Raw genomic sequence first — 17,787 nt, forward strand, 5'->3', positions numbered from 1 at the left:
GTATTTGTATGCAGTATGTACTACATACAACCCACAGGTATTACTTGGAGGAACTCCCAAATTAGGGACTAATTTCTAAGACTGTTGATAGCCAATACTATAATTACAAGAATAACAAAAATAAAGTACTTAATTCTTCAAAAAGAAATATTATCTTTATTACAATGTATCTAGTAAGTCTTATTACATGGGATGTTTTAAGAGAGATGGAACAATATTATTTAATCTTCTAGAGTTCAGTCCACTATCTGAATTGTATGATTTAACTACACATCTAAGTACATAGTAATTAGTATTTGTGACTGTAGCATTTCATTAAGTTCTGATATAGTCAAAACATATCCAGCCTAATCTTTGTTAAACGGTTTTAAAATTGACATGTTGCATAAAGAGAACAGTGGACCCTGATCTTTGCACGAGCAGTTCTACTGACAAAAAACTTCCACACGTGAAGCCGAGTACTAGACTTACTAAAGAAAACAGTTTATTTAAATGAAGTGACATAATATATCAAGGACAATTATTTTTAAAATCAAAATTATGGTTAGAATTTTAAAATTCTAAGTTTCCCCCAGCATATGTTGATACTAAGAGTCACAAGCTTTAGCTCACTAGGTAAGAACCATTAATTCCACCATTCTCTCATAAACCAGCCTTATAAACTGCAATAAATCTGTGTCATAGATATAGAGAAGGAAAATCCTCTCCTCCAAAATCATAAAAATTCAACATAAGATTGCTCTTCACACCTTAAACTTAAGATATCTGGCATTAAAACAGGCGATGTGCCTGGGAACCACATTGCAACTTTACAATTCTTAAGAAATTCCCAGCACAGACTGCAATTCAAGTATCATTTGAATGTTTTTACAACCATATTCTACCTTATCTCTTTTCATGATCAAATAACAAATCTTACCTTCTTTATCTTTTGTTCCCATTGCCAGGCCCACAACCTTGGGCCCAGCCCCAAAAATCTGAAGTTTCTTCAATTCCGTGTTTCTATTCACATCTCCAGATTCTGACTAAAAGATAAGCAAAATTCATGTAAGCATAATTATGCTGATTCATGCATTTATTTTTTTACCCCAGAAAAGTTTCAGGATCCTCTTCAAAACGAGAGAACAAATTATTGGATTTCTTTTCTGTAAATCCACTTCGCTGCCTCATTACCACAGTTGAAAACAGTCATCAAAACACCATGCACCCAGATTCCTTTCCACAAAATAAAACTCGTGTATGACTCGTAAAAGCACAGCTGTCAAGCTGTCTAAAGACAGACACTGCCGGTTATCACACCACAGAAATCCCCACTTCTAACTTGCTACTGGACACCTGTATTTGATTAGAGGGCATCTCAGGACATGAACTGTGACTGTCCTAAGCCAATGATACTAACCTCATTTTACTTTGTTGGTGATGACCAACAAAGGGGTGGGAATGTGATCCAGTTCTAGCCAGTGGAACATTAAAAAATTGTACTGGAATCCCCTGGGAAAGATTGCCATCTTCTAATAAAAGGCAAATGGCCAGGCACAGCGGTTCACACCTGTAATCCCAACACATTGGGAGGCCAAGGCAGGTGGATCATTTGAGTTCAGTAGTTACAGACCAGCCTGGGCAACACAGGGAAACCCCATTTCGACAAAAAGTACAAAAATTAGCCAGGCAAGGTGGTGTGCATCTGTAGTCCCAGCTACTTGGGAGGCTGAGGTTGGAGGATCACTTGAGTTTGAGCAGTTGAGGCAGTGAGGTGAGATCATGCTGCTGAACTCCACCCTGGGCGATAGATGAGCCCCTGAATCAATCAATGGGAAAGCTTCTCCCAGCCTGGGCAACATAGTGACCCCCATCTCTACCAAAAAAAAAAAAAAATTAAAAATTATCTGCCCATGGTGGCACGCACCTGAAGTCCTAGCTACCCAGGAGACTGAAGCAGGAGGATCGCGTGAAGCCCTGGAGTTCAAGGCTGCAGCGAGCCGTGATTGTCCTACCACACTTCAGCCTGGGTGACAGAAAAAGACTCTGTGTCAAAAAAATAAAAAGGAAAGCATCTTAAAGAATAAGTCCTTTTGGAGGCCGGGTGCAGTGGCTCACGCCTGTAATCCCAGCACTTTGGGAGGCTGAGGCGGGTGGATCACGAGGCCAGGAGTTCGAAACCAGCCCGCCCAATATGGTAAAACCCCATCTCTACTAAAAACACAAAAATTAGCCACGCATGGTGGTGCACGCCTATAGTCCCAGCTACTCAGGAGGCTGAGGCAGAATTGCTTGAACCCAGGAGGTGGACGTTGCAGTGAGCTGAGATTGAGCCACTGCACTCCAGCCTGGGCGAGAGTAAGACTCTGTCTCAAAAAAAAAAAAAAAAAAGAAGTCCATTTGCCCCAACTCCCTTCCTTCCTGCTAAGGGACTCAGTCTGGTGAAAACACGGTGCTGGACTCTGCAGCAGCCATACCACAACTGAGAGGAAATTTATTACCCACACACTGAAGAACGCAAGGCAGAAAAATGGAAAGAACCCGAGCCCTTGACCAATCCTAGAACTACTTACCTCTGAAAACCTTATGCAAAAATGTATTCTTATGTGAAAAATTAATTATTAATGTTTAAGCTACTACCACCTGGCATTCTAATACTTGAAAGTGAGAACATCCTGACAGATACTGGTATTCAATCTTGAATTAAAATTAACCTTAATCTCTGAATATAGACTAAGTAAACAGCCAAAATTTATTTTATGTGTATAATAAATAAAGAATAAGCATAAAAATAAACCAAGATAAAATACAGACTACTTTATAAGTCTGTGGTTACATACCAAATGATGTATGCAATCTAGACTAACAAAAGATCATATAAGTACAAAACCTAAATGCCACTTCAATATTTATCTTTAAATTTTTGTAGACTGATTTGGTTATATTAATCAACTTCTACTGTTAGTCGAACGAGAAATATAACACCACACATTCTTTACCATTATTAAAGCAGAGTACATAACAATAAAGCTGATACATGTTCAGTAAATGGTATGTGCCACATCTAAGTAATCAATTAGTCCTTACAACAACCTTTTCAGAAAAGTAATAAAGTTCCAAAAAGTAGAATAAAACAACATTCTTTGATCTAAAACTCAAAATAACAAAATTAAAAAGGACCTTCCACCTGAACATTTTAATTCTCTACTTAAAAAATAACAGGCCAGGCACGACAGCTCACATCTATATATCCCAGCACTTTGGAGGCCAAGGCAGGTGGATCACAAGGTCTGGAATTCAAGACCAGCCTGGAGAATACGGTGAAACCTCGTCTCTACTAAAATTACAAAAATTAGCCACATGTGGTGGCAGGCACCTGTAATTCCAGCTACTCGTGAGGCTGAGGCAGGGAACTGCTTGAACCCGGGAGGTGGAGGCTGCAGTAAGCTGAGATCACGCCACTGCACTCCAGCCTGGGCGACAGAGCAAGACTCCATCTCAAAAAATAATAATAAATTTTAAAATAACAATAAAAAGACTACATATTAGATCTCTAAAACAAATTAGTGATCACAGGAAATTTTATAGTCTTAAACATTTCAATAAAAACAAAAGATTAAAATTAAATTCCCAACTCAAAACGCCAGGAAAAAACTAGAAGATACACCAAAAGAACTGTGGTGCTGGATTAGAGCTGGATTAGAGGATGAATACAAAATATCAAGTTACAAATTTTTAAAAATTTATTTTCTAGCCCTGACCATTTAAAAGAGCCTAGAAGCAATGACATCCCAGTGGGAACAAGCAGACCGTGTGCTCAGATCATGGTTTCTAAATACCATTTCAAACACATAAATGAACCAGCATCCCTAGTAGAAATTTCAGATATAATAGCAGCCAGCACTTGCTTAAAGACTGGACATGGAGTATAGGGAAATAAAGAAATCAAGGAGTTTAATTCATTTGATTCATTCAAAGGCTTTTATGGTTGGGCACCGTGGTTCATGCCTGTAATCCCAGCACCTTGGGAGGCCAAAGCAGGCAGATCACTTGAGCCCAGGAATTCGAGAACAACCTTGACAACATGGCAAAACCCTGTCTCTACAAACACACAAAAATTAGCTGAGTGGTGGTATGTACTTATGGTCCCAGCCACCTGGGAGGCTGAGGTGGGAGGATGGCTTTAGCCTAGGAGGCAGAGGTTGTGATTACCCAAGACTGCACCACTGCACTCCAGCCTGGGTGACAGAGTCACAAGCTGTCTCAAAAAAAAGGCCAGGGGGAGTGGGAAGGAAGAAGGAAGGAGGAAGGGAGGAAGGGATGAAGGGAGGGAGGGAGGAAACAAGGAGAGAAGGAAGAGATGATAATACATTATCTTTCAGATGTATTGAATTTGGCATACCTGTACTATAGCCAATCATAAGTACACACGTATACGTACGCACACACCCCTGGTGAAAAGGAAAGGATGGATGTTAAGACAGATTTGGGCTGGGTGCGATGGTTCACGCCTATAATCCCAGCACTTTGGGAGGCTGAGGCAGGCAGATCACTTGAGGCCAGTTCAAGACCAGCCTGGCCAAAATGGTGAAACTCTGTCTCTACTAAAAACATAAAAATTGAGCCAGGTGTAGTGGCATGTGCCTGTAATCCCAGCTACTAAGGAGGCTGAGGAAGGAGAATTGTTTGAACCCGGGAGGCAGAGGTCGCAGTGAGCCAAGATCGTGCCACTACACTCCAGCCTGGGCAATAAAGCAGGACTCTGTCTAAAAACAAAAGACAAGATTTGAGAGTTCCGAGCATTACAGGTGGTATTTGAAATCCCACGCAGATGAGACAGCTAAGGAGGTGAAGACGGAAAAGGACTAACTAAAGATACAAAATAACGGGAAGACAGAGGAGATGACGAAGACGACTAAGGAGTGGCCAGAACGTAAGGAGGAAAACCAGAAGACAGAACTATCACAAACCAAAGAAAAATCAACTTAATCTAATTTCAAGGACGGGAGTCAACAACCACATCAAATGTATACGTGACCAGAGACCAACTAAGATATGAAATGAAAATGAGAATCTCAGAATTTGACAATTAAAAACCCAGTGGTAACTTGGACAGTGCAGTTTCAATAAAATTACTTAGCTCGAAGTTAGATTATAGAGTATAAAAACTAAACAGATGTTGAGGAAACTGAGACAATAAAGACTATTTTTCAAGAACCTTCTCTGTGAAAAGAGGCAAGGATAAGGCATTATGTAAGAAGAGGGCTTTTATGTTTCAGATGACAGAGACTTAAACACATAACGGGAGGAGAGGAATCCAACAGACAGAGGAGGTAGGAGAGAAAGATTTCTCAGTGTGTTGAAATCACTGAAGATGCCAGAAGGGATGGAAGTGGAGGGATTATCCTTGGAGAGAAAGGTACACTTTGCCCACAGAGATAGACAAAGACTAAGTATGAATACCAGCAGTTTCGTGTATGGGGCAAGAAGCAGAAGTTCTACCAGAAAGCCTTTATTTTCTTTCTGAAATAGAAAACTAGGAATGAACGGCAGACATTAAACAGAACAATTAAGTACAAATTATGAGTTGAAAAAATTCTTAATTTCAAATCCTGAAACAGCGTATCAACGAATCTGAATACAGTGACAATTATCACATTCCATGTAGTCCCCATTATTTTTTTTTTTTTGAGACGGAGTCTCGCTCTGTCGCCCAGACTGGAGTGCAGTGGCACGATCTTGGCTCACCCCTAATCCTTCCAGGTTCACGCCATTCTCCTGCCTCAGCCTCCCGAGTAGCTGGGACTACAGGTGCCGCCACCACACCCAGCTAATTTTTTGTATTTTTAGTAAAGACAGGGTTTCACTGTGTTAGCCAGGATGGTCTCAATCTCCTGACCTCGTGATCTGCCTGCCTTGGCCTCCCAAAGTGCTGGGATTACAGGCGTGAGCCACCGCGCCCGGCCTGTAGTCCCCATGTTTATAATAAAGAAAAGCATTAGAAATAGGCAAGACAATCTTCATGGTTTCAAGGTGAACATCAAAAAAAAATTTCACCACAAGCTGGTGATTGGCTAGATGGACAGGAGCAACTGGAGCAACTCTTTTTTTTTTTGAGACGGAGTCTCGCTCTGTCGCCCAGGCTGGAGTGCAGTGGCCGGATCTCAGCTCACTGCAAGCTCCGCCTCCCGGGTTCACGCCATTCTCCTGCCTCAGCCTCCCGAGTAGCTGGGACTACAGGCGCCACCACCTCGCCCAGCTAGTTTTTTGTATTTTTTAGTAGAGACGGGGTTTCACCGTGTTAGCCAGGATGGTCTTGATCTCCTGACCTCGTGATCCACCCGTCTCGGCCTCCCAAAGTGCTGGGATTACAGGCTTGAGCCACCGCGCCAGGCCAACAACTGGAGCAACTCTTCAAAGCAGAATCACCACGTCAAAGGGACTAGCAATCAGTGTTTACCCAAATCACTGTACACCCAAAGATGATCAGAGCTGCTAAGACCAATCGCACTAACAAAAATGACATAATGACGAAACCAGAGTTTACTAACTTATAATGAGGTTATCATTTTCCAATGACTTTCCATGAAAGTCACATTCCTATCCAGGACACCTACCTTTCTATTTTCAAAGAGTACCTAAAAAGCTGGGTATTCAGCAAACATAAATTCAGAAAAAGAAAGGCAGAAATGGCATAACGGAGAGATAGTCCCTGATCTGTAGAAAAGCAAGAAGTATTAATAGTCTGCCTCTCCAGTCCTCTTCTCTACACAACCCCAGATTTAGTGTCTCTTGGTAACAGCAGTTTTTTTGTTTTTTTGTTTTGTTTGTTTTTTGTTTTTTGAGACGGAGTCTCGCTCTGTCGCCCAGGCTGGAGTACAGTGGCCGGATCTCAGCTCACTGCAAGCTCCGCCTCCCGGGTTTACGCCATTCTCCTGCCTCAGCCTCCCGAGTAGCTGGGACTACAGGCGCCCGCCACCTCGCCCGGCTAGTTTTTTGTATTTTTTTTAGTAGAGACGGGGTTTCACCGTGTTAGCCAGGATGGTCTCGATCTCCTGACCTCGTGATCCGCCCATCTCGGCCTCCCAAAGTGCTGGGATTATAGGCTTGAGCCACCACGCCCAGTGTTAACTGCAGTTTTATCCTGCTTCTCTGATACCCACTTTTGATGCTAATCATTCCCACCCCTATACTACATTGTTTCCTTAAATGTTAAAATCGCCGGGCGCGGTGGCTCAAGCCTATAATCCCAGCATTTTGGGAGGCCGAGGCGGGCGGATCACAAGGTAAGGAGATCGAGACCATCCTGGCTAACACGGTGAAACCCCGTCTCTACACAAAAAAATTAGCTGAGCGAGGTGGCGGGTGCCTGTAGTCCCAGCTACTCGGGAGGCTGAGGCAGGAGAATGGCGTGGGCCCGGGAGGCCGAGCTTGTAGTGAGCAGAGATTGTGCCACTGCACTCTAGCCTGGGCAACAGAGTGAGACTCCGTCTCAAAAAAAAAAAAACACACAGTTAAAATCAATGATTAGGATTCAGTGCAGTTGTTTTTCCTGTCCATCTATACGTTAACGTACATGGATTAAATCTTAGGAGTTCTAAGGGCACCTCACTTTCTCAGTCTCCAAACTTGTCTTTACTAAAAACCTTAAAGGACCACAGAGAAAAGGAAACGGGTTTGAAAGAGAAGCAAAGCTTGGGAAAAAAAAGAAAAAATAAAAGAAATAGGGGAAGGAGGGAATCAGACAAAAAATAAATTAGGGCATTTTTCGTCTGATGTATTAGGCTTTGAAATTATTTTAGGTTACATGAACACTACAGTAGTTAAACTGGAATGGCTCGGACACTAAGAAATTTATACTCTGGTTCTTAAAGGAATGGTGGGTGAAAAATAAAACCACACTTTCCTATTCATCTCACTTCCACTAACATAAAAATAAAACGTATTAGAATTCATCCGCATGTCTATAAAATTGGTACTACGGTATCCGAGATCACCCTCTGACTGTCATCCCTGTCAAAAACTGCTAAAAATTAACAAAGAACTTTCTAAATCAAATTACACCACATTTCACAATTTATTCTCCATTCATCTCAAAAGTAAATAAAAATATGGCTCAAGTTTTAAAGAACGACAGTATATGAGTGGCCTCCCATGACCAGGTAACTGTTCCACACAGTTAATGCACTTAAAACTCCCATTAAAAATGGTCCATAAGCCAGGCACAGCAGCACACGCCAAGTAGCACTGCTCAAGAGGCTGAGGCAAGAGGATCACTCGAGCCAGAGTTCAAGGCTAGCGTGGGCAACATCACGAGACTGCCTATTTAAAGAAAAAAGGAAAAAAAGCCCATAGACATCGATACCTGAGACTTCACACGTCTTGTTCTCTTCGGCAGAGTGTTCATTCTTGTGCCTGGCTCTGGGGAAGTTTGGGTATCAGTGCTGAGAACCTCAGGCTCCACTTTTTCTTTAAGATCTAAATTAGGCATCTGCACACCCTAAAAGATCAGAGCACAGAAAGAGAACAGGTTCACTGATAAGAAATCATGCTGGAGAATCAGCGGGAAAATAATAAATTGCCAATGAATCCCTAAAACTACATAAAACTGGATCACAATTCTCTTTCAAGCTGACATACAGCTATCCCTATCAAAATCCTGGCAGGCTTTTTGTTGTTGTTAAAACCAAAAGCTGACCCTACAACTTACGTGGAAATGTAAGTTGTTTAGAAATTTTGAAAAAGAACAAAAAAACTTAACACTACTGAATACCAACATTTACCATAAAGCTATAGTACTCAAGACAAGGTAGCACTGGTTTTAGGGTCGATATGTAAATCAATGCAAGAAAAACAGAGTCCAGAAATAAACCCACACATTTATGGTCAACTGATTTCCAACAAAGATGGTGAGTTAAATCAGTGGGAAAAGGATAGCCTTTTAAACAAATGGTGCTGGTACTACTCAATATTCATATACCCCCTTCCCCACCAAAAAATAAACTTACATCTTCACCTCATACTATACACACAAAAAAAGCCTCAAAATGCATCACTGACCAAAATATAAAAGCCAAAACTGTAAGAATTTCTAGATTAAAGCAAAGAAGAAAATCTCTGTGACCTTGGAAAAGATTCCTTAAATATGACACCAAAAGTACAATGTACAGAAGGAAAAAATAAATAAATAAATGGTTCTTCAAAAAGTCACCATTACAAAAATGAAAAGATAACAGAGTAGGAGAAAATATCTGCAAATTATTTACCTGATAAAGGACTTGTACACAAACTGTATAACAAACTCAGAAGTATAAGACAACCCAATTTTAAAAAGATCTGAACAGACACTTTACGAAGATATACAAATGGCTAATACGAATATGAAAATAGGCACATCACTAGTCATTAGAGAAATGCAAATTCAAACCACAGTAAGACATGACTACACAACTAACTACAACGGCTATAATTTTAAAACCTGACAATACCAAGTGTGGCCAGGATGTGGAAAACCAGAAGCCTCGACATCACTGCTGGGAAAGTAAAAAGATTCAGCCACTTTGGGAAACAACGTGGCAGTTCTGAAAAACTTACACGGGCCAGATGCGGTGGCTCACACCTATAATCTCGGCATTTTGGGAGGCCAAGGCGGGCAGATCACTTGCAGTCAGGAGTTAGAGATCAGCCTGACCAACATGGTGAAACTCTGTCTCTACTAAAAGTACAAAAATTAGCTGTGGGTGGTGGCGTGCACCTGTAGTCCCAACTACTCTACTCAGGAGGCTGGGGTAGGAGAATCGCTTGAACCCAGGAGGCGGAGGTTGCAGTGAGCCAAGTTCATGCCACTGCACTCCAGCCTGAGCGACAGAGCGAGATTCCATCTCAAAAAAAAAAAAAAATTTACACATAAACTTACCATAAAACCCAGCAATTCCACTCCCAAGTATCTACCCAAGAAAAATGAAAACATATGTCAACTTAAAGACTTGTATATGAATATTCATAGTATCATAAACTAGTAGTCATAAACTGGAAACAATCTAAATGTCCATCAACTGGTAAATGGATTAACAAAAGGTGGTATATCCATACAATGGATTATTATTCAGCCATAAAAATTTACTACAGACATATGCTATAACATGGCTGAACTTTTTTTTCTGAGACAGGGTCTCACTCTGTCACCCAGGCTGGAGTGCAGTGGCACTATCTCAGCTTACTGCAACCTCCATTTCCCAGGCTGAAGCAATCCTCCTACTTCAGTCTCTGGAGTAGCTGGGACCACAGGCGCATACCACCACGTCTGGCTGATTTTTTGTATTTTCAGTAGAGATGGGGTTTTGCCATGATGCCCAGGCTGGTCTCAAACTCCTGGCCTCAAACGATCCATCCACCTCAGCCTCCCACAGTGCTAGGATTACAGGCATTAGCCACCGCATTCAGACAACATGGCTGAACTTTCAAAACATTAGGCTAAGTGAAAAAAGCTAGACATAAAATCATATTGTATGATTACACCTAGGTGAAAGTTCTAGAAAGGGCAAACTATAGAGCCAGAAAGCAGGTCAGGAATTGCCTGTGTGTGGGGGTGGAACAGGAACCAATTACAAATGAACAAGAGAATTTTGGAGGCTAGTGGAAGTGCTCTAAAACTGGATCCCAGTCATCGTTGCATAAATGTAGAAATTTATTAAAGCTTACCGACTATGCACCCACAAAGGGTGAATTCTATGGTATATAAATTATACCTAATAAAGCTGTTTTTAAAAAATTCATGAAACAGGAGTTTTTCAAAAAATATCAGTCATCAGGTTTATTTTAAATAAATAAAACATTCTTCATTTCATTATCTTGTAAACCATCAAAAATAGCTATGATTTTTGCACTATGATAAACACTTTGCTTCCCCAAATTTTAGTGCCTGGTAAGTTGGGTTAAACAAAGTCTAAAGTTTATACTTGGGCAAACTGGATTTATCAACTTTTTCTAAAAAGAATAATGCATCTCACCATAAGGCTCACGCCAGACTGGAAAAGCTCATACGGGTAGAGAATTCTTTCATAATGTGACTTCAAAAGAGACCCAGTTCCTTTTCCTGGCAGATACCCCAAGCGACTACCCACTTTAGACCATTTCTTCTCTTTGGTGACCATTTCAAAACCTCCTTTGCTGGCAACAATCTGAAAAGAAAGTAAAAGTTGCTTAGAGAAAAAAATGTAGATTCAAGCATCCTGACTCTTAAGTCTTGTCTACTAAATAGAATAATTATTCAGGGCTTAAATTTCAAATTTCCTTTCAATGAATATCTAAGCAAACTGACACCTGTCAACATTTGGAGTAAGAAATAGAAACAATGCTTTTCAGAGGTTTAAAATGTAATTAACATTATGCCTACCTTCAAACCAAGCATTCAAAAATATTTAATGAATACTCTGTACAGTATGTACTATGAGAAAACTAAACACATGTATAGACAATCTACTTAAGGAACTCACAATATGAAATAAGAATAAAAACATAAAAAATTGACATGAAAATAAATGTTATATAATACAAAATAAACATAAATCCTGAAATTAGAAATAACCAAGTAACTTACAGAACTTAACAAAAACATCAATCAAACCATGAATACAGAGGACAGTTTTGAAAAACAGGCTATAATTTTTCAAAAGGACAAGAGTTTTACATGGAAGATTATAAAGAAACACTGAGGAAAGATTACCTTGCAGTAGATTTACTGATATGGGGTACAGAATATATTGAGGTAGAAAATGAGATAAATTGGCTAACTTGGCTGAATGGTCACATCAAGCCAGGCACTCTACAGAATACGTATTTCAAAGCTCCTTAACATCCAGGAGCTGTTATTATACATCTCTTAGGCTCTAAAATATAGTCATGCACCGCATAACATTTTGGTCAAAGACAGACCGCATATATGACAATGCTCCCATAAGATTATACCATATTCTTACTGAACCTTTGTGTTTAGATACATACACAAATACTTACCATTGTGTTACACTGCCTACAGTATTCAGTACAGTAACACGCTGGACACTTTTGTAGTCTAGAAGCAACAGGCTATGCCACAAAGCCTAGGTGTGCAGTAGGCCATACCATCTGGGTTTGTATAAATACATTCTTTGATGTTTGCACAATAATGAAATCCCCATGTTTTTCAGAATATATCCCTATCATTAAGTGACACGACTGTACAGGCAGTTTTCAATTTCACTGAGAATAAAGGGGACTGTGACACAGTGTTCGAACTCAGTTTCTCCTATTTGATTTAGTATATACTACTGTATCTTACTACATAAAAAAAGTTAAAGCCAGGCACAGTGGCTCACATCTGTAATTCTAACACTTTGGGAGGCCAAGGCAAGAGGATCGCTTGAGCCCAGGAGTTCCAAACCATGCTGGGCAATACAGTGAGGCCTTCATCTCTACAAAAAATTTAAAAATTAGTTGGGCAGGTTGGGCAGGGATCCCAGGACTTTGGGAGGCAGAGCTAGGCAAACGGCCTGAGTTCAGGAGTTCAAGAGCACCCTGGGCAACATAGTGAAATCCTGTCTCTTCTTAAAAAAATATACAAAAAACTAGCCAGGCGTGGTGGTGCACGCCTATAATCCCAGCTACTCAGGAGGCTGAGGCCCAAGAATCACTTGAACCCAGGAGGCAAAGATTGCAGTGAGCTGAGATTGTGCCACTGCACTCCAGCCTGGGCAGTAGAGTGAGACTCCATCTCAGGAAAAAAAAAAAAAAATTAACCAGGCAGGTGGTGTACCTGTAGTTCCCAGCTACCTGGCAGGCCAAGGCATGAGCATCAGTTGAGCCCAGGAGATCAAGATCGAGGCTGCAGTGAGCCATGATCACACCACAGCACTCTGGCCTGGCTGACCCTGTCTCAAGTGACCCTGTCTCAAAAAAAAAAAAGTTAAAAGTGACACATAAAATTACCATATGATCCTGCAATTTCACTTCTAGGTATATACTCAAAGAACTGAAAGGAGGGACTCAAACAGATTCTTGCACACCAATGTTCACAGCAGCAACATTCTTGAGAGTCAAAATGGAACCAACCCAAGTTTATCAACAGATAAATGAATAAATGAAATGTAGGACAATAAACATACAACGGAATATTATTCTGCCTTAAAAAGAAAATTCTGATACATCCCAAACAAGAATGAATTTTGAAAATATAAGTAAAATAAGCCAGACACAAAATGATGACTACCATAAAATTCCACTTACATAAGCTACATAGAGTAAGCAAATTCATAGAGACAGAAAGCTTAATAGAAGTTGCCAGGAGTGGTGGAAGGGAGGTGGTCCTGGAACTACACAGTGGTGATAAGTGTACAACACTGTAAATGTACTTAATGCCACTGAACTCTGTATTTTTAAATGCTGATGCTATATACACAATTAAAAAAAAAAGACGAAAAGACGACTCTGGAGCCGACTGCCAGTATTCAAATTCCAGTTCTGTCACTTAATAGTTATATGACCTTGGCCAGGCCTGGTGGCTCACGTCTGTAATCCCAGAACTTTGGGAGGCCGAGGCAGGCAGATCACCTGAGGTCAGCAGTTCGAGATCAGCCTGGCCAACATGGTGAAATTCCGCCTCAAATAAAAATACCAAAAATTAGCCAAGCATGGTGGCACACACCTATCCCAGCTACTATGGAGGCTGGGGAAGGAGAATCGCTTGAACCAGGGAAGAGGAGGCTGCAGTCAGCGAGACTGCACCACTGAACTCCAGCCTGGGCAAGAGCCAGACTCTGTCTCAAGAAAAAAACAAACAAACAACAAACACAGTTATATGACCTTGGCAAAGTCACATAATTTGCAATTCAATTTCCTCACCATCATCAAAATAGTAACAACAGTGCCTACACCTCGTTATGAGATTACTGTGAGGACAAATGAAATAAAATATGAAAAGCACCAGGATAAAACACTATACCAATGTTGCTATATTATAAATGTCTATGAGTGTGGACAAATGGAGGGAGAGGGTACACATACTAAAAATAAGTGAAGGAAATGTTTTCAACTCTTATGCTTTATGATGTTATTATAAACAAAGATGAACCTATGGCCAAAGTACAAATTTCCTCTAGCGAATTATCTGAAAGCTTGGTAGAAACACAAATTCATATACACAAGAGTTGAACACATCTCTAGTCACCCTTAAAGAAGCCCCCTCTGTTAAAAGAATCAACCAGGGGAAAATTACACACACACAAAAATTATTTTTCAAAGTTGGTAGTAAAGAGAAAGACACAACGAAAGTGGTTTAAATAGAGGGCTGTCTGGAAGCAACTGGATGGATTAGAGTGTCTTTCATTCAACAGGTATCTTTCCAGTGCTTCTCTACTGCCCGCTACTATTCCAGGTACCTGGGATACATTTATGAAGAAAACAAAGATCTCTGTCCTCATGAAGCTTACATTCTAGTGGAGGAAGACAGACAAAAAACAATGAATATAATATATAAATTGTGAAGTGATAAATATTGTAGAAAAAATTTAGAAAGCAGTCAAGGGGCCTCCAGGTAACACAGTAAGGATAATCTGAAGTATTAAATGATCGCAAAAAGCCTCATTATAAAGGTGAAATCTAAGCAAAGACTTGAAGGGAGTGAAGCAGTTAACTAGCAGATATAAAGGGAACAGACAAAGCAAAGGCTCCAAGTCAGAAGCATGCCTGGAGCATCTGAGGAGAATAAGGAAGGCCATGTGGCTAAAGCAAAGTGAACCAGCAGGGAGGAGAAGTAAAGGAACTCAGGGAGGCAACAGGAGCCCTCTTATCTTTACTATCCCATACAATAATAACTCTGATATCATAATCTGCTTTGTATTCAAAGCGTTTCAAGCTGAATTTCCCTTAGTCATGATATACCTGCGTGGATCCAGTCATGATGTCCCACCTAGTTCTGGTGATTAGTAGCAGCCAGGATATGGCCATGACAAAGGAATAAACTATCTCACAAAGAAAATAAAACCATTACTTTGGCTCCATGCATACAATACTCTAACAATCTAACCAAAAAACTCACAAAACCTAATACCTGTTTTTCTTTGGCTGGCAGATTCAAAGATTATCGTGCATAATTAAAAAACACAAACCAGGCAGGGCACAGTGGCTCATGCCTGTAATCCCAGTACTTTGGGAGGCCAAGGCAGGTGGATTACTTGAGGTCGGGAATTCGAAACCAGCCTGGTCAACATGGTGAAACCCCATCTCTACTAAAAATATAAAAATTAGCTAGGCGTGGTGGTAGGCACCTGTAATCCCAGGTACTTGGGAGGCTGAGGCAGGAGAATCACCTGAACCTAGGAGGCAGGGGTTGCAGTGAGCTGGGATCACGCCACTGCACTCCAGCCTGGGCAACACAGCAAGACTCTGTCTCAAAAATAAATAAAAATAAAAAATATCAACCATTTACTCCAAACATTTGCCATGTAGTGCATCACAACGCTGTCCCCAAAAATACCACTATAAACCATGCTCTATAAAAAGACACACGGCATGCACTTGAACTGAACACAATCAAGACAAGCCCTTTATCAAAACTTGACCAAAAAGTAGTATCGCTCAAGACCAAAACGGCTGGGAATAGAGACAGTTTTAACATACCTGGGGAACAGTCTTCTACTTAAAAGCTCCCTCTAAAAAAATCCACTAAAAAGACAGGAAAGAAACAAAAAGGTATCCTCTCAAGAGGTCAAATAGACCAAGAAAGGAACCAAATACAAACAAATGTAAACAGTATTTTGAAGCTAGTGATAACTAACAAGCCAAAACAATAACAAAAACAGACAAACAAAAATTACAAGTTTAAAACTAAGTGCCTTGCAACAGAAGAAAGCCAGAGAAGCTTTTGCAACATAGAATCTGGAAAGGCTTAAGAGGACCCCCTTCCTCCTTTTTCTAAAACAAGGAAAAAAAAAAACAGAAAGTCTGAAGAAGTATTTAAGCAGCAGTACCTCTAAAAGTAGGGAAGTAGGGGCGGCAACGCAGCAGAGAACAGGACTGTGAAAACCTGTATAAAAGCACTTAGACCTCTCCAACCCCAGCAGAAAACTGGAGATTTACTCTCAGCAGAGTAAGGGATGCTGAACTAAGAAAGCTACAGGTAAGGAAACTAGCGGACCAGCCTAACATGTCTAACATCTAACTAATAAAGAGTCCAAAAGAAGAGAAAAAATGAGTACACAAAATTATCAAAGAATACAGGAAAAATTAGAAGAATTGAAAGAAATGAGTTATCAGATTAGAAAGGTTACTGAGAGCCATAAAAACAGTGAACGAAAATAAACTCATACCAATGCATATCACCGTGAAATTTCAAAGCCCTGGGAATAAAGATAACATTCTAAATCTTCAAGAAAAAAAAAAAAGTCACAAAAAAACAAGAATATAGCATCGTTCTTCTCACCAACAAGACAATAGAGTAAAGCTTTCAAAATACTGAAGTAAAATGATTTACAATCTAGGCTCTTAAACGCCACCAAACTACCAATAAAGTATAAGAGTAGAACATTTGTACACAAGCAAAAGGTCCTAAAAAATGTGTATCCCATTAACCATCTTTCTCATGAAACTAGCAGAAGAAATGTTTCACCAAAATGAGAGTAAACCAAGTAAAAGGAAGACTTACAACAAGGAAAAGAGGCCAAGGAATTCCCAGAATGATGGCAGTAAAAGGAATTTCCAGACTGACAGCTGACCTTAAAAACACATCCAGTCAGGATGTGAGAGTAAAAAAGACTCCAGGAAGAATGGCTCCAGGAAAATAGCTGATAGATTATCTGACGGGTAGCAGCACACCGAGAGATGTATACTTCCACTGGGAAGTTTGAAAATATATTTTTCATGGTATTAATTTTAGATTAACAAAAAATTAATGTAACTACACTAGAAGGCGGATGACAGACATACATATGGGAAGATTTACACCCATTCTCTTACACTCATTCTCCATCTTTAACAGGAGGAAATCAGTATATGATATTTAAAATGAGAAATGAAGAAACAGCATAACCAGCATATTACTTGGAAATACGAAGATCAAAATCAGAAACAGCTAAAAGAACTGAAAGTGGTTAGTTCTGAGGAGTAGGAATGGAGGTGGAGATGAAGGGAGATGCGGATTTTCATTTTAAGCCGCCTTTTTTTTTTTAATAGACAGGGTCTTATTCTGTTGCCCAGGCAGTGCAATCAGAGGTCACTGTAGCCCCTATCTCCTGGACTCAAGGGATCCTCCAGCTTCAGCTTCTCAAGTAGCTGTGACTACAGACACGTGCCACTACACCCAGCTAATTTTTTACGTTATTTGTAGAGACGGGGTCTCCCAATGTCTAGACTGGCAGGTTGATCTAGAATTCCTGGGCTCAAATGATCCTCTTGCCTCGGACTCCCAAAATGCTGGGATTACAAGTATGAGCCCACTATACCCAGCCAAAGCCTTGTTTTTTAAAAGTGTACTACTTTAATAAAAATAAAAATGTTTTGATGAGAAGGGCTAGACTGAATGCTTCTTGCTGAAGTGGTTATAAAAACTGTAATTATTCCGCTGGGCACGGTGGCTCACATCTGTAATCCCAGCACTTTAGGAGGCCAAGGCGGGCGGATCATGAGGTCAGGAGATCGAGACCATCCTGGCTAACACGGTGAAACCCCATCTCTACTAAAAATACAAAAAATTAGCCGGGCGTGGTGGCAGTGCCTGTAGTCCCAGCTACTCAGGAGGCTGAGGCAGGAGAATGGCATGAACCCGGGAAGCAGAGC

At 40.4% G+C, this 17,787-nt stretch overlaps 1 protein-coding gene across 1 annotated transcript in view; it reads right to left on the reverse strand.

The window, feature by feature from the left end:
- KDM5A (lysine demethylase 5A) overlaps positions 1-17,787 on the reverse strand; it is a 94,511-nt gene that overhangs the window by 65,238 nt on the left and 11,486 nt on the right. Inside the window, exons 4-6 of the mRNA XM_015150707.3 lie at positions 10,989-11,159; positions 8,345-8,479; positions 920-1,025 (exon numbers count right to left, since the gene is read on the reverse strand). Of these exons, the coding sequence (XP_015006193.1) occupies positions 920-1,025; positions 8,345-8,479; positions 10,989-11,159 (412 nt within the window). The remainder of the gene's footprint in view (positions 1-919; positions 1,026-8,344; positions 8,480-10,988; positions 11,160-17,787) is intronic.

Source organism: Macaca mulatta, chromosome 11, assembly GCF_049350105.2.
Source record: "Macaca mulatta isolate MMU2019108-1 chromosome 11, T2T-MMU8v2.0, whole genome shotgun sequence".
In the NCBI taxonomy this organism is placed as follows: domain Eukaryota; kingdom Metazoa; phylum Chordata; class Mammalia; order Primates; family Cercopithecidae; genus Macaca; species Macaca mulatta.